Raw genomic sequence first — 18352 nt, 5'->3', positions numbered from 1 at the left:
ATTGGAAATTACAGCAAAAATCTCTACAAAGCCTTATATCCAAACAACTGTTCTCCAAAATCTCTCTTCAAAATCTTTTTGCTAAATCAGTGAGCAACCAAACATCCGCTAAGTGCGGAACAATAAGGCGAAAACAGAAAAAAACGCCGTAAAATGTTTCCTATCACGGGTCCCAACATTCAAGGTTTTCCTTTTAGCAATAAAACTCATCTAATGTTTCTAAATAAACAATTATGCAAGGAAAAGTGCTTCAAACTGGACAGATACGAAAAAAAGAAAAAAAAATCATTCATGGACCTTAATTCGAACTAATTTAACAATTTCCTTCCACAAAACAACAACTCTATAATAAAACCATTCGAAAGCAAGATCAGCAAATCCAATCAAAACGCTAGAAACAATTATAAGACTCCCGTAATAACATAACAATTTGAGGAAGTGTAAAATAACTTCCAAATGGGCGTCTAAAACGCCAAAGGACTCAAAAAGTCAAAATTGCATCTAAAATACTGAAATTCGCTTGATAGGATCAAATAATTTTCTAAAGGTATAATCACTGCTGGTTAAATACTAAGCAAATAAGTTAAAATACCAAAATTTTTCATTCCATCAGTTCTTCATTTCATCTGTTTCTCCAGTTTTATCAAATTTATCAATTAATCCATTCCTAAAATCACCAACAATCGACCCCATTTTAGTAAAACCTTTGGTTTACTATCATTTGAGAGCTCTTCTTTAATGTTCTCTTTGAAATTTATAAAACCAAAAAACTAAACCGCTGAATATGTTAATAAAAATTTTGACAACTGCAATACGTGGGTTTCTCGGCACTATTTTTGTTAAAAGTTATGAGAAAATGGCTGTCTTCAATAGCTTCAAGTACCAATTTATTGTCAAAAGCAAGTTGATATAACTAGTATTGAATCGTTTTTTACTGGCGCTGGTATGACCTATCATAATCTCGAAACGGGCAATTGACAATAAGGTGATTATAGTGCTTTCTTTGCTCTTATATATTTAACAATTACATACTTCTAATGGTAAAACGACATTTAATTTAACAAATGATCTTCTTAGCCTCACGTTTTGATATGCTTAAGCTCTCAAAAGCTACAACGTATAGCATAAGCTCGTTATAATGTATACATGAAGCAATGTTTCTAGATTACTTTTTTGTGTTCGGTTGGCAGCAAATTATTGATTAACAAACAGCTATAAGAGTTCACTGAAGTTACCTGAAGGTTCTAATTTTGGAAAAGAAAAACAGTTAAAATTGTGCATTACAGCAGTGTTCGTGCGTTCTACACTACGATGTAACATTCTGTGTTTTGAAATAATCGCGTTTCCAGTCTGCTAATAATATTAATAATGAATCTAAATATATGTGATATTCAACACATTCATTATTGCCATACTTAACATAACAATTTAAAACCGAAATTTCGAGTGATATTTAAGATTTCAAACTCGGCAAGATCTGCAGCAAAGGTGCGCTGGGTTGCTGTGATTACAGAACGAGGTCTCCCACTTGTTGCGTCATCGATATGTCAAATGATTCACGACGTTTCTCATTGAAACGGTGTCGAACAAATAGTGTAACAGACAACTCAACAAGTGCCTATTTTGAGACAATTGACAATTGCAGTTACCATGAAGTGAATTACCGGGAGGACTGTGACAGGACCAGGATGTCAGCACTTACGCTGGATTCTATAGCTGGATCCAATACAGGTATAGTCTCATGTAATGCATAGTCTCATGTCGAAATGGGTACATATAGAACAAAATGTGAACGAATGACTTCAAAAGGTCTAACTGTTCGTTTTTTGTTTGTTTGCAATTTCTTTTGGTGATCAACTCGTCAAGAGTTTTCGCTTAACGTGAGTTACGAGCTTGGAGACAGATTTAGGGAAACCACATCATTAATTTTATTTTTTTTTCTAAAAATCAAAACTCAAAACCCGTCGACATTTCATGACAAGTAGTTCCTTTTAGCGAGTGTCTCCCTTATTGCAGAACCAAATATTTTTCTTCGATTTCAGTGGAAAAGAATGGTTTCAATCAGCTAAGTAGTGGCTTGGGAACATTTTGATGGTTTGGCAAGACGTTTGAATGCTAAACTTTTTTTCAGCAAAGATATACAAAGTAAATGGTTGTCGGCAACCTGTCATCTCAATCCTCACTCCTTGCATGCTATTGTTTACCAGTTAGGTTTAAAGCATATCCCAGGACGATGTCCGCAACCTAAGACAGGTAAGGGCCAGGCGGATTTAGGTCGCGGACAGTGGGGTCCAGATCAAATAGACCAAAAATCACATATGGGCCAGACCGAACAGACCGTGCCAACCCTGGACCAGACCGAACAGACTTTGACAACTCTGGCCCGACCGAACCGACCCTAATCCAGATTCTGCTCCAGACCGAAAAGACGCTGGCCCGGTCCCCGGGCCAGACAAAACAGATGCAAAGCCAGACCCTTGGCCAGACCTAACAAAACCAAGGCCAGATCGTGGGCCAGGCCAACCACACTTTGATTACCATGGGCCAAACCAAACAGACGCAAGTTGGACCCTGCGACAGACCAGACAAAGCCAATGCAAGACACTGGGCCAGACCGAACTGACTCGAGGCCAGACTCTGAGCCAGAGCGAATAGACTCTAGACCAGACCCTGACCCTAACCAAACAGACTCTTGCCCAGACCTTTGGCCAGATTTAGCAGGCCCAGACTGGACCCTGGGTCAGACCGGACAGATCCAATGCCGGACACTGGGTCAGACCAAACAAACTCAGAGCAAGATTTTGGACCAGACCAAACAGACCCCTGCCCAGACTTTGGACCAGACCAAAAAAAGCCGTCGCCAGACTCTGGGCCTCAACTTGGGCCAGAAAAAACAGTTCGAAGGCTAGACCATGGGCTAGAACGAATAGACTGTGGACAAGCGCTTGAACCGCACAGATGAGATACCCGGCGATGAAAATTTAGATTAGCTAAAAAAATTTATTTGACTGATATCTGAATAGATCTTAGTTCCGATCCCGGACGTGATTTTCTGATCCCATCAGCATTTCATGAGAATCATATATGGCCTTGATACAATCGAGTTATTTAGTTGGGGGTCGGTGGATGTTAGAATCAGAAGGTGTCTATGGGTGCGAGAATTTACTCCTGAAATCTGATTGATAGGTCAGTAAGATAATGATAGCACCCAAACAAAATTAGAATCGAATTTAATTTTGTGGCCATTATTTGTCGACCCAACAATAGAGTCAGGTAAGTTCTTCTTTCGTTCATTAGATTAACCGGAAAGAAATCGATCTATGAATTATAATGAAAAAATAAATTTGTTACAAATATAATGAAAAATTATTAGTTGAACAACACATCCGTAATCAAATTCAAGTAAATTGAAATATACCACATCAAATCCAGCGCTTTAAAGCAGATAGATTTGATATGCAAAATGGAACCATTGAATCTTCTTCGGCCAGGATAACAAAATCACAGGTCAGTCTGCTCTTCAATATGTCCAAAGATCGGAAAAAGCATATCAAAACATTTTGACTTACTAAACAGTGTGCAGCAATCGAACGAAGTTACAAGCTATTCAGAGACCACAATGTTTGCACAAATTGCCTGAGCAGTAGGCATCATAAGCAAATTTGTACGTCAGATAAGAGATCCAGAAATTTTGACATTTTTTACCATTTTTTGATCGACCCGGAGAAAACCGCTGTTTATTGGCTACTCACAGCCTCAAGTACTAGTAACAGATCAAAAAATGCAAATCGCCGGTCGTTAAATAGCATTTGATGGCAGAAACTGGTTTAAAAAAGGAATCCATCAAGAAAAAATCAACATAGCAGAACACGTTATGTAGGCAAATACAGCCTACAAGCAGGCAGCAATTTTTTCAGAACTAATCTAATTAAAGCGATCAGGAACAAAACTTCCTCGTATTCAGCATCTTAATTTCATTCAGAAAAATATAAATCAGACCCTTGCTTTGAAAGAATTCTGATCAACTACACTGAAATACTTTAATATCAAACACGGCAACAGACTAGCGCGAGTTAAAGAGCCCTTTAGAATTAAAGCAAATGGCATTATGAAGATGTACTTTGAAATCTCCAGCGCTCACATTACAGTATAATTGTTGAGCAACCAGCAAAATTGTCAGAAATCAATGAGAGTTGTGAACATTTAAATGCATTGCTCTATTTAAATTTCCCTCATATACCTGACAGGACAATCGGCGCGAATGTAGTCAATTTGTTGTACTTGATTAAAGCGTTGGAAGGCAGTGACAGACAACCGTCTGCTGTTCGAAATAAATTTGGCCGGACCTTGGTCGGAGAATACCAATGTCATAACTTCTTAATATAATTGATGTTTAGGTACTGCTCCAAATCACTCCTCTGGTGGACAACAGTCACCAGTATCGCTGAGGTCACAGCTGATCGGTTGCTTTGTTGTTCTACTTGGCATAACAGCAGTCTCTTCTATTACTCTCGTTATCAAACTACACCCACAGATTACGCTAACATGGTTCATTCTATCGCAGGGTTCGTATAGCCTTCATTTATTTAACTATTTTTACATAAAAAATATTTAAAAAAGGAGGCTCGGTAAAGTGCGTTTGCATATAGTGCTCCAACTCCGCTCATCCACATTTTTGGTTTAATTGTCTACCAAATTGGGAAGAGATCTTCTTCAAAAATAATTTGAATGAATAAAAATATGCTTCCAACCCAATTTATTTAGTAAAGTAGATGACGCCTCATTAGAGGGCCAATGAGAATTGCCATGAATGAGACTACAAGACAAGAGAAATAACAAAACAAAAACAAACATTATTTGCATCAAAAACTCATTGTCTGCTTTTTAAACAAAACTCAATAATAAAGACAAAATATCGTCAAGCGAAATCTAAACCAAGCAAATAAAATTTTACCTCTCAGGAAAAAACATAGGACCAGTTTTTATTGAGACTGGGCAACAAATAAACAAAAAAGAACCAAAACTCAAAGCAAAAAACTACGTTTATTGTTTTTGAATAATAAAACCATAAGATATCAACTGAAATCGCTAATAAGTTTGAGCACATTCAATTCTTCATTTGAAGACGTTAAGTTCTGTCATTATCCGAATATGTTGCAGGTCTACAACACAAGCTTTAAAAACAGACGAAAAACACAAAAAAAAACAATTAAATTTTGCGAGAAAAGCTGTCGAAAACTTGAAACTATAATCAATTCCGTGAAAAACAAAATAAACTCAATTGTGCCTTCCTTGAGCACCAATAACGTGGATTGTGACATATGAAAAATGAGATTAGGTTACACGGTGACAAAAAATGAAAAAAGAACGAAATTATAAAACACGTTTGTTTTCTTCGACAACGATTAAGTTCAATTAAATAAAATTCAATTGAAACAATTAATATTTTCAAAGTCACAAAAATTACCTATCAACTGAGATTGTAAAATAGGTTTATCTATTTCTTCTAAGAAGATAATTGAGATCTTTCTTTCTTCAGATTATGTCGTACGTCTACAAAAAGAACAAGAAATACAGACAAAAATCAAGATTGATTTAACATATATACAGTTTTGCGAAAAACCGGTGTCAACGCCGTTAAAACAAGATGCATTGCACTAAAAATTTTGGACATAATAAATTGTGCCCCTGTTCATTAACAGTAAAGTTACCTGTTATTCTTGAGCCTAGATAACAAGTACACAAATAGAGCAGCAAAGAGTAATATTTAAAAATACGTTTTTTTTAAAAAGTGACATCAAAGTCATGAAAAATGTGGGTATCAGCTGAAATCAGTAAATGTATTCCTTTTTTCAACCATGAAGTCGCTAAAGATTGCAAGTATCCAGAATGTTACATACGGCTGCAAAACATTCATAATTAAAACCATATTCTTATTCATGAAAAAATGATTTGTTCAAATGTTCGTCGTCTTGTTTTTCTGGCGTCGTCTTCTTTTTGGGCGCCAAAAATGTGAGATCTGTACTGCAAAAAGAGAAGAAGGAACTCGAAAATGTGATAACGTCCAAAAATCGACCTTTTTTAAAAAAAACTCGTAGTATAAAATCCGAAGATCCTTTAATTAAAACGTAAAATAGTAAAAATATTTATTTTAATCCCTTAGAAAGACAATGCGGCCTGTCTATGAAAACTCTTAGCTAAAATTTGACCAAATAAGAGAGAAAAATCTGGCCAAGCACAATAATCACTTGTATACTTTCGAAAGCAGTATTTTAATTGTCAAAATGACCGAAAGATTTTGACTAAAAAGAAGATAGTTTTCTATGTGATCTTGCTGCTTTTCATTGAGGAAATGAAACTAAAAATAAGATAGACAAACAGCAATAGCACGGTTAGGTTTCTTCTAGTCGTTATTTGTTACAGACCAAAAAAATTCGCATTGCAATTTGCCGCAGAAGATAGACAAACAGCAATAGCACGGTTAGGTTTCTTCTAGTCGTTATTTGTTACAGACCAAAAAAATTCGCATTGCAATTTGCCGCTGTCTCTTTAAACGAAAATTTCACCTTTTTTATGTTAAAAACAGAACAATTCAAATCAAGGCTTACTTATTTCAGGTTCAAAAAATTCAAGAAAGGATTTCAGGAAAAACTATCTTCTTTTTAGAAACAAAGCTTTTTAAGGCCAACGAAAAGATTGCAATACGACGTATTGACGACGATGTAATGTAGCTTTGATCGGAACAATGTTGAATATTTTTCGGCTCATCTTAAGTTTAAAAATTGTATTTAAAATAATTTATTTTGAAACAGAAACAAAATAATTAAATCGCAATAGGGCGCTAATAATGAAAGCAGAATACGCTCGCTATAAAGTGAGAGCTAAACAATTTTCAAATTGTACATGAAAATCTTAATTTTCTTGAATTGATTAACATCCCGGCATTTCAGATTTTCTAGATTTTCATAACCTTAACCTATTCTACAGATATGAATGGTTGTTTTTTAGCTAAAGTATTTGAAAATTGGGAACGGAGAAAATGGGCACCATATTTTCTATGTGATCTTGCTGCTTTTCATTGAGGAAATGAAACTAAAAAGAAGATAGTTTTTCCTGAAATCCTTTCTTGAATTTTTTGAACCTGAAATAAGTAAGCCTTGATTTCAATTGTTCTGCTTTTAACATGAAAAAGGTGAAATTTTCGTTTAAAGAGACAGCGGCAAATTGCAATGCGAATTTTTTTGGTCTGTAAGAAATAACGACTAGAAGAAACCTAGCCGTGCTATTGCTGTTTGTCTATTAGGATAATTCTTTTAGCAGTTGGCAGTTGTTTCTGCAGTTCTTAGGTGTGTATGTTCGGTAAACTGCAGACACAACTGCTAAAAGAATTATCCTAATAGACAAACAGCAATAGCACGGCTAGGTTTCTTCTAGTCGTTATTTCTTACAGACCAAAAAAATTCGCATTGCAGACACAACTGCTAAAAGAATTATCCTAATAGACAAACAGCAATAGCACGGTTAGGTTTCTTCTAGTCGTTATTTGTTACAGACCAAAAAAATTCGCATTGCAATTTGCCGCTGTCTCTTTAAACGAAAATTTCACCTTTTTTATGTTAAAAACAGAACAATTCAAATCAAGGCTTACTTATTTCAGGTTCAAAAAATTCAAGAAAGGGTTTCAGGAAAAAGTATCTTCTTTTTAGAAACAAAGCTTGATTCAGCAAAGTTGAATTGTGCCATTTTTGAAGAAAAAACCTAATATTGAAAATTTTAGCAAAGTTTGGAGCCAATAATTTTGATCAAACAATTGAACAAAACATTCTATCTTTGAAGATAAAATCATCAACACTATTTATATTTGATTTTATTTGTCAGCAAATTGGCGAAAAATATGAAAAAAAATGATAATGTGAACAAAAACAACGAAAATCAGTCAAATTTTCAGAGGGCTATAAACACTTCTATAACTCCATGGAAAAAATGATTTTCAAAAAAATTTTTTATTGATATATTCTAAGCCGAACAGGCGTTCGAGTGATACCACTGACAACCATCTACGATGAATACATCAATCGGCCAGAATTAACTGAACAAAAAAGAGAAAAACTATTTGAGTTTATAGTTCCTCCTCCACTAAAGTGGGTCGGCACAATAATCTTCTGAATGAAAATTAAACAAAGGTTTAAATGAATTATCCTTTCCCTGGTCAATGTAACATCGTGTCAATGTGTTGAGTGGTTATGGATCTGTTTTGTTTCTGACCGAATGGAGAGAAAATCAACTCTCTGGTTGAATTCCTTAGTTAGACACCTCTGTACGCAACCATATTTAATTTAAAAATCCTCATCAGTTCAAATCATTGATAAATCAATTAATAAATGAAATCGGGTTTTTAAGGCCAACGAAAAGATTGCAATACGACGTATTGACGACGATGTAATGTAGCTTTGATCGGAACAATGTTGAATATTTTTCGGCTCATCTTAAGTTTAAAAATTGTATTTAAAATAATTTATTTTGAAACAGAAACAAAATAATTAAATCGCAATAGGGCGCTAATAATGAAAGCAGAATACGCTCGCTATAAAGTGAGAGCTAAACAATTTTCAAATTGTACATGAAAATCTTAATTTTCTTGAATTGATTAACATCCCGGCATTTCAGATTTTCTAGATTTTCATAACCTTAACCTATTCTACAGATATGAATGGTTGTTATTTAGCTAAAGTATTTGAAAATTGGGAACGGAGAAAATGGGCACCATATTTTCTATGTGATCTTGCTGCTTTTCATTGAGGAAATGAAACTGCGTTCTCTAAAAATCAATCATACTAGGCGAAACCAGTTATTTTTATTGTTTATTGGCATTGTTAGTATACATTTTTTTGTTTGTTTCAATTTAATATTTTAGTATACGTAGCAATTTTACATCTTCGCTGATTCAATGGCGTATGTCTTTCTGAAAAGGTTTGATACTTAGCCGAGTGATGTGATAATTAACTGAAAACAGAAAAAACTCAAATTTATTTCTACATGAAAGAACGTGTCTGTTACAAAACAATGCGTTGAGTAAGATTGGGCGATATTTCGGTTTCATTGATTCAATGGTGTACTTATTCCAGAAAAAACTAATGAGCACCTGATTAATGGCCAAATTATATAATAATCACGAGAAGTTGAAGAATGATTAAGCTGCCCTTGTAGAACAACAAAGCTACAAAATATTAGGTGGACGCTTACACGTTGATAATTAATGCTGTTGTGGTTTTGCTTCCGACAAAATGTTACGCCTTCGCAAAAGTCTTTTGTCAACTAAAATTTGTCACTAAGTGAGGCTGAAGTCCACTCATTACGATGGACAAACAAATAACAAATATAATTCTTTTTATGCCATATTTAAGGGGCCATATTTTTTAGGTTGACTGAAGGCTACTCAAATGAAAAGTTGGAATAAGATGTTTTTAAATTTCACGTGGGTGAATGCGGGTAATTTGTTGAATGGGCAAGAGCTTTTGCGTAACTTCTAGAAATGAGTGATTATTGAAGTCTCCTTTTTGCGGATAAACTGAAGAGATTCTTCTATAGCACCACATATTTCTTGAGATTTTTACTGAAACCATTACGTCGCCAATCCTACATTTTGAAAAAGCAAATTTGCATTTTAATGTCAGCATTGTCCGCTCCCCATGTTTTAAAATAGGATTTTATAGGTTTCTGCGGACAACAGTGACAGTGAGGTAAACCATTTCAAAATTGGAAATATTTATCACTGTTATATGCGATTGGTTATTTTTTATCCATTTGCGTTGAAAATTCTTCCACGCGAAAAGTGGGGACAAAATGTCGTCACTCGTGTTCGCAAACACGTACTCTGCTGAATTTGTATGATTGGGCGACGTAATGACCACGGCACCCTGTGATCGCATGAAATCTGAATTCAACAGCAAAGTAAACAAAGAAATAAAACTATTGTTCTGTGTGTCAATTGCTTAATTATTTTGGAACTGCTGACATTTTGCAGCACTATTCTAGCAACAGGTGTTACTATTATAACAACTGTTATAGCGATAAGGATGACAACAGTGATGAGAAAATTCAAAACACAAATTGTTTATGAACTTAGTCTCTGTATTTGAACTCTATCTCTTAGGATTGAGGGATTGAGGTGTTGTCATGGCCTCAATTTTGCTATATTCGTCAAACTTTTGCTTATGTATCTACTTTTTGAATTTTCCTAACATTTTGTTTTTTTTTCCTTTTTATACAACTAACAGCATCAATGATTTGGAACTGTTTGTATATGATCGCGGCGCAGGAAAATGAAACTTTCTTCTCCGCCTCTCCTCGTTTGCTATTTTTGTTCCGACCCACTTGTGGGGGGAGGAACCATATACTCAAAGGGTTTTTTTTTGTTCAGTCAATTTTGGGCGATCGATATATTCATCGTAGAGAAATGTGAGTGGTATCATTAAAAAGCTGGTCCAGCGTAGAATTCAAAATTAAAAAGATTTTTTTGAATTTCGTTTTTTGAGGAGTTATCGAGGATTGAGGTTTTGTGTGATCACAGGATATTCGGCATGATTTTGTTCACTTTTAGTGTAATTTTTCTTTAAATTAAGATATATTCCATAAAAATAGTATTTCAAGTTTACATTTCATGCTACAAAATGAACCAATTGTGTGTTCCTAATAGACTGAAGGCGATAAAAAGACAAGTTAAGGTCCCATAGGGAAGTTCACAATAAAAAAATCGAATTCTGTTTGAGAGCTTTTATTTAGAAAACTTTTCAGTTTTTTTTTTGTTTTTTTTAAGTCACCTAGAGACTTGTCGCTTTTCAAATCGAGGTTCCGTTAACGGCAAACCTCATTTGCAGTCAACGGAAGCCTAATGAGCAAAAAAATCGTTTTCAAGGAATTGCTCATGTTTTTTTGACTTCGACACAGTTTACGAAATTTTAAATGAAAATTTGATTTTCTGTTTGAGGCTTTACTAATTTTTTGGAGTTGTATGGCACAAAATTATTGACTAAAGGTGCAATATGTTCCGTAATGAGCATTAAGTGAACCTATCTTGTGCTTTGAGTGTACAGCTATTGCTTGTTAAGACTTGAATAATTTTTCAAAAAATTTTTTTGAACATTAACCAATCAAAAACTTTTTTTCGTGAACTGTAAGTCAGTCTCGGTAATGACATGAGAGGACCCTCTTTTTTCCTACTGCAACCAAATTTTTTTTATCTGGTTAGCGGTTTTTTATATTAACTATTGGATATATGACTTCTATGACACAAGAAGTCAAATTTTTTTGAAAAAATTTTTTGGTTATTTTAGTATTATTGGTTACTTTTGAACTCATATCAAATTATCCAAATATTGAAAGCTCCCATTGGCTTAAAAAATACTTTCAGTAAATCACTGATAAAATTTTCTCAGAAAAGATTACGGCTTAAATGGCTTCAACGCTTTCTTCTCGCTTTTTTTTCTGAATTTTTGGTTTGTGCCTGTTATTGTTCTTGTTTTCATAGTCATAAGACTTATTGTGATGTCTTATTTATTACCTATGAATAACAAACGGCAGGCAATTTCCTCGCATCGGGTTATACTTCAGCGTATTTACTGACTTCCGTTGAAAGCTAGTGATTTTAGACTTTGAAATAAAAATTTCGGGAAATTTTTCTGAACATTAACCAATCTTAAACTTTTCTTCGTGAACTGCTAGTCAGTCTCAAAAGCGACAGGAACCGTTCTTTTTTTCACTGCAATCAAAACTAATTTGGTTAGCGGTTTTATCTTCTAACTATTGGTTCTATGACTTCAAGGACAAGAATTCAAAATTTTGCTTTTGATTTTTGGATATTTTCGTATTATTGGTTAATTTGGAACTCCTATCACATTATCCAAATTTTGTTAGCTCCCATTGGCTTAGCAATGACCTTCAGTGAATCACAGATAAAGTTTTCAGAGAGAAGCTCATGTGTTAAGGGGCGACAATGGTTTATTGATGAAATACGAATGGCAGACAATATTGTTGTCCCATCAACTTAGCGTATTTACTGGCTTCCATTGAAAGCTTTTGAATTTTATTGCGTTGATAAGACGAGTTTTCTGAAAAATTTAGAGTTTCTAATGTATTTGTTCATATTTGGTGATTTTTTAAAGTTATATTGTTAAAAAACAGTATCCCACAAACAGTAAAAAAGAAGAATCTTTTTGCTGTTAAAAACATTATTCGAAACTTGAAAAGTTTTTATTGAAAAGTTCAATGCATTTGACGCTTTTCTCGCTCAATTTTTTTCTTGAATTTGCTGTATTTTCCTGTTTTTTTCGTTATTTAGGCAGCCTTAAATTACTGACCGGTCGAAAAAACTTGTAATTGAAGATTGAAAGAATGATGTTACCCGAAGCACTCAGTTTATTGCGAATAGTCTTAAAGTTTTTGATATACATTTTCAATTTTTTTCGAACTTTTCAGTTTTTGATGTCTTTTTCCTCAACTTGTAACTTATTTCATCATTGAGAGGTCCCGTCCAATTTCTTGTTTTTCAAAAAAACATATTTATTTATATGATTTTTCACTGACGTTTTGTTTGTTGCACAAATTGCGTTTTTATAAACGTTTTTTGAGTGGTCGGTTATGTGTTTCTTTTTCTCTTCTTTCAGCACAATCGCTTAATAACAGATCCCAATGGTTATCAAATGTGGCCGTGGTAAAATTTGTTAATATCTCAGTATAAATCCTTTAGCACATATAGCAGAAATAACAATTGAATTAAAAGTACATAATATTCAGTAATAACTAATGATTTTAATGGTATCAATAATTTGTGTATTCGCGAATCGTTTGTAATTTTTTGAGTTCATCTGCATTCTTAGTCCGTTTCTATGTCTTAGTCTAACCAAAGACAAGTCTTTTGGGTTTCGAATTAACTTTTCAGTAATTTGTCAAGGTTTATTTAGTTAAAAGCTGATGCTTTTTAAGAATTATGAAATTTGTTGGTTTAAAAAATATCGATTAATTTTTGAATTTCGCCTCATTATTCATTCTCTTTGTCGACTTGTTACCTAGTCTCATTAAGAAAAATTTCCATCTGCTGTATAGTTAGGAAAAAGTAAATTTGTGTAGTTAGGGTTTTATCTCACTGCATTTTGACGTTGTTACTAGGTGCTTTTAAATTTTGATATTCAATTTTGCCGTGAAATTTTGTTTTTGCTAAAATTTGTTGTTTGTTTTTTTTCTCGTGGTCTCTTTAACGGCAGATCTCGTTGGCGTTGTAATGAGGCATGACATTATGTAATTCGATTAGTGGTTAGATTGTGTAACGATTGTTTTAAACTCAAATATCTATTTTTGTTATATCGTCATTTGGTTGACAATTAAGTAAAGAATGTTGATAAGCTCGGGTCGGAACATCATGTGCAAACGCACATTAACGTGCCTCCTTGTTTTTTCAATCTTGAACAAACTAATGCTTGTTTCTGCAATTATGAACAGTTTTGAAATGGGAGTGAACTTAGGGCTAAAACTTTCGGCATAGCTGCTATGCCTTTCTGATTCTTGCGCACAAGTGAATAGTTTCTCTATTTGAACAGGACTTGCAATTTTTCATATACAGTCGTCTCTTCTGATCTTTACCAACACGGATCGCGATGCTGTCAAGGTCATCAAGAAGAACTGGATCGGAATCGCGATTAAAGTCCTAATAGCATTTGGACATCTCCCGATCACATTTCGGATAATTCACGAGATTCCATTTGGCGACTACTCCGTCATATTTACATGTGGTCCAATTGTTCTCGTTCCCATATTGGCTTTTCTGCTGTTTGGAGAGAAATTGTCTAGGGTTCAGATTGGGCTAATCATTCTCAGTTTGGTGGGAGTTGTGCTCATAATCAGACCAGCTTCCCTATTCGGCTCTTCAGAAACTGATAAAATTTACCCATACAGGTTAAAACGTTACTATTTTAACTTCACATATACTTGTCTATGTGATTATATAGAATTTTTTTATCGTGTAGTTTTGAGGCAAGAGCTTAGAATTAAAGCTTTTGGCAAACTGCATATGTACATTATGAAGCAAGTTTAGATTTCTGGAAACCGCCCAAAGAGTACAAAGTGAGTTTATTCTCTAAACTTGTTCAGAAATCAAGAATATTACATACAAGATGCGTCTGAATAGATTGCAAATTAACGTCTGATTAGTGTTAAAATTGGTTAAAAATTGAATTGGTTAAAAACTAATGTGTAATGCCATTAATAGCATAGAATGGTTTACAATCCAAGAAAAAGTTGAAACAAAAATTGGTCAACGAATGAGATCTCAGACCAAAAGTCGAAAAGTCGATGTTCCCAGACCAAAGTGAACGCTCAAGGGGGGGGGGGGGTATGTCGAGCATTTAAAGAATACAAAGCTGGGTAACATGAATGAGCGCACGAAAGTCTGGACATATGCACTTTTACACGCACGAAAAACACTCGAAAATTTATGAACCCCAGTGATTCTGGAATTTTTATCGTGTAAGATCTGCTAAGATGCTGATCAGAAATCTTTGTCATGTAAGATCTTATCTCATCTTACACGATTAAAATTCTGCCCTACGTGAACTTCAATCGTGCAACATCTGATGAGGTACTTATCAGATCTTATAAGATCAATTTTGCTGAATTGTTATCTTATAAGATCTGCCAAGAATATTATCGGATTGTATAAGGTAATAATTTAATTTTGCCGAATTGGTATCTTCAGAAAAAGCCCCTGATACTCGAATAACATTTTTCACTACATCTTTTAGATCTCGAAAGACAACATAATATAATTTTATTTTTGTTGCTCTGATACTAAAGTGGTGCATGCTGTAGCCTTTTGGCTACTGCTTGAAAATATCTCTGAATTGTTTTGAAGAGTATGCCACTCTTAAAGAATTTTTTAAATCTTATAAGATCTGATAAAAACCAAAAAGATGAGTCATAGCTTTCCGAAAATTTATTTTACAAGATCTGATGAGATTCTTATAAGACCTTACATGATAATCATTTTTTGTCAGGCAGAATTGATATTGTGTAAGATCTTATAAGGCAGAATTTTTATCTTGAAAGATACAAAAGTGAACTTTTATTGTGTAAGATCTTATCAGACCTGATAAAAAATTTGATCGTGTAAGAACTGATAAGTTGTCTGACAAAAGTCTTAGTCAGGCGACGCATAATCTTTTAAGCATACGTAAAACACTTTTGTAAGAAAATTGTACGATCTTACACGATGAAAATTCTCAAATGTCTGGGAACGCACCACGAACGTCTGATGAAGTATTTTTGTTTGGGACGGTCTTGACAAGCCCATTTTTTGCCTGGGACCTCAGTGTGGGCTATTTTTTCTTGCCGCAAAAGAAAGATCTCAAAAGTTTGTACATGATTTTGCCTGATTGCCCTCTAGACTCGCCATTTCTAAAAAATAACTAGAATTCTTTGCTTTAGGTTGTTGGCAACGTTCCTCGCATTCGCTGTAGTAGTCTGCCTAACTGCCCAAATTCTAGCTATCCGCAAAATGGGGTTCCAAATCAGCCCTTACCTCCTGAGCACATTCGTGGGCTTTGTTCGTGTCATTAGTGCCCTAATATACCAGTTCACATTTTCCTCAGACCCCATGTACAACGATTACTTCTGTTCATACCCTTTTTACACTGCGATGATCGTTGTGATATCTGGAATTGTTTCTTCATGTGTAGCTCCATTTGAAATTGTAGCTTTACAGCGAATCAAAACTGCTGTTTACATGTCAATCGTTACATCAAAAGTTGTGCTTGATTACGCAATACAGCTTACATTCTTCCCGGACGAAAGTGTTTCTTGGATGAGTGTTTTGGGCGCTGCGTTCGTCACTATTACAGCTTTAGATCTTTCGTTAAATTTGGATGTTCGCATTATGGACTGGATTACGAAGCGGCACACAAAACTGGAGCCTGAAAACAGAGTTGAAAATGTCTGCAGAGATGGGGTTGCTAACAATAACAAAACTGCGATGACTGAAGCAATTTAATGCATCCACGATTTGCACAATTTGATAAAAAAAATTGTTTTTGGCGTTTTTTGCGTATTACTGATTCTTAAGTTTGTTCAGTTCAAGAAAAAAATAACGATTACTTTAATTGGAGTAATGAATACGAAGGAATTTTTACTACAGTCGAAACTTCTACATTTATTGCTTATCATAGAAAGATAAAATATCAACACAATTTAACTTATTGTGTTGCGGCTGCTCAAGAATCTCAGAGGAACCGATATATCACAGCTCGGTTCTCGAGTTTTACGCCGGCCCGGTTCTTCACTGAATCCGATTGCCTAATGATCTCGCAGAACTAATTAGTCGCTCGGACCTATTAAAGGACTGTAACTTTAATTTTGTTGATTGAAGTTAAGAAAATCCTTAGTGATATTCTATGTTCAATCTCGTGCTGAAGTTTGTAAGGCCTCAGACAGTGTTCGTAATGTTGCTAACTTCTCGTTAAGTCAGCTCAACTAACTTAAAACTCGCAAGAAAAAGACTGAAGTTGTTAAAGAATCAAATTTTAGTTCAGTCCGAGAGCCAACTGCTCTGTATAACAGTTTCTAATGGTTCTAAATACAATTCGGTTTCACTAATCAAACAATTCGGTTAAAGTAAATAATCAAATATTTATCCTTAATAACATCATCGCTACTGGTTTCTGATTGGTTACTCAGGAAAGTGATTTAGGTCAATGTTTACATATTAAATGCCAAATTATTGCAATGTTTACTTTTATTGACATAAGCACGGATGGTTTAACGTAGCTCTAAATGCCTCGAATGTACAGTATTTGACCTTTAATGGTCATCTAAAGTATCATAAAATAAACAATTTAAGAAATTTAAGAATAAACGACAAAATATCGAAAAATGCCAATTTTGCACCATATAAGTGCCAATAGCCACACTTGTGGGTCTGATGCTATACCGTTCGTTGGGTCCATGAGTGGCTTAGAGGTAACCATAACCGTGTGCCATAACCTCGAGTTGCTCAGGTTTTCCCTTTCATCAATCAGGGGAGGGGTGTACAAAATTTCGGTCCCAACTTGTAAAAATTTTCAGTTTTGACCATTTTTTAGTTTTGACAAATTCTAAGTTTTTCAGTTTCAAACGTTATTTCCTGCTCTCTGATGGCTTTTTTAGCTGATTTCAAGTGGCGCCAACATATTCTTCAAACACTCAAAGTGTTTTTGGGGCTAGGAAACTATGCTAACATTGTTTTTTTGTGCCGCCAATTTTTGTTGGCAATATATTTTTCCAAGAGATCTACATAGATCCTTGAAAACCGTTTTTAATTTTTTGTTTTCAGTAAAAATGAAGCTGAAAATATCATTAAATGACATTCAAAGCTTTTAATATTTCATTCATAATTGAAATCTTGGAACATCTTCTTCAATAACTTTGAACGGCAAGGCAACGATGTATAAGTTTTTGCAAAAATATCCACCTTCGTATCAAAATACTTGTCAAGATCTGACAGGTTTTCATTCAAATTTTTCCAATGTTTTTAATTCCTTTGCTTAGTTTTTTGAGCTGAGTTGAAATTAAATACAGTTTCGGCTTTTTAGCCAACACTTTAGACAATAGTGGCAATGGATGAAGAAGTTTTTGCAACTGCGTTAATATATCACACATTTCCTTGGATGAGAGATTCACAAATAGGGATTTTTGACAAAATTGCTTCTTTTTTTCAAATATAATTGAAAATACCACGGACGCATAAACGGATATCATTTATAAGTACTTAATCAAATAGCTCTTTCAATAAAAAACTATTTTTTACATCCATTAATCATTAATCAAAATTAATCACTCTTTTGCCATTTTATTTGTTCACTACATTTTTATACGTAATTTTTTGATATAGAAAGCTTTTAATCTTCTCATTTACCAGAGCAGTTGAGTGGTTTTTTCAACCGTCATTTTGATTTTTTGTTCCATGATCTCTTTTGGCGCCAGCATTTTTCAAAATGGGAGAATATATATGTCAAGCCGGATTTTTTTTCTTCAGTCAAGTTTACAATTTTTGTTTACACATCGAAGAGAATAAAAAAGAATCATTTTTTGCAATCCTAAGCGACTATTAGTAATTTTCATAAAAACAAACAATGCAGTTTTAAAAGGGGGAGCCGCGTAAAATAATGAAAGTAAAACATGAAAAGGAAAATAGGGAAAATATTTGTTGGGGCTGGAGGGCTAAAAGAAAAGGTCACTAAATTAACTGGCTATAATTATAATCGATTACACAAATTTGATTTGTTTGAAAAATAAACAAATTAAATTTACCTAATTTAAGTATTCGAAAGAC

General features: G+C 34.2%; 1 protein-coding gene across 1 annotated transcript; it reads left to right on the top strand.

Annotated features, from left to right (window-relative positions):
• The first annotated feature begins 1259 nt into the window (after positions 1-1259).
• On the top strand, positions 1260-16238 carry LOC142340071 (uncharacterized). Its single transcript, XM_075390481.1, has 4 exons — positions 1260-1731; positions 4398-4565; positions 13593-13947; positions 15475-16238. Exons 1-4 carry the CDS (start codon positions 1545-1547, stop codon positions 16034-16036), a joined length of 1272 nt encoding a protein of 423 aa, XP_075246596.1. The 5' UTR covers positions 1260-1544; the 3' UTR covers positions 16037-16238.
• The last annotated feature ends 2114 nt before the right edge of the window (positions 16239-18352 follow it).

This window comes from Convolutriloba macropyga, chromosome 5, assembly GCF_964194025.1.
Source record: "Convolutriloba macropyga chromosome 5, txConMacr16.3, whole genome shotgun sequence".
Taxonomy (NCBI): Eukaryota; Metazoa; Xenacoelomorpha; order Acoela; family Convolutidae; genus Convolutriloba; species Convolutriloba macropyga.
This window is presented reverse-complemented; position numbering and strand designations above follow the sequence as displayed.

Coding starts and splice junctions, on each gene's coding strand:
- LOC142340071 (XM_075390481.1), top strand. CDS start 1,545: ATGTCAAATGATTCACGACGTTTCTCATTGAAACGGTGTCGAACAAAT. Junction 4,566..13,592: donor ATGGTTCATTCTATCGCAGG/GTTCGTATAGCC, acceptor CTATTTGAACAG/GACTTGCAATTTTTCATATA. Junction 13,948..15,474: donor GATAAAATTTACCCATACAG/GTTAAAACGTTA, acceptor TCTTTGCTTTAG/GTTGTTGGCAACGTTCCTCG.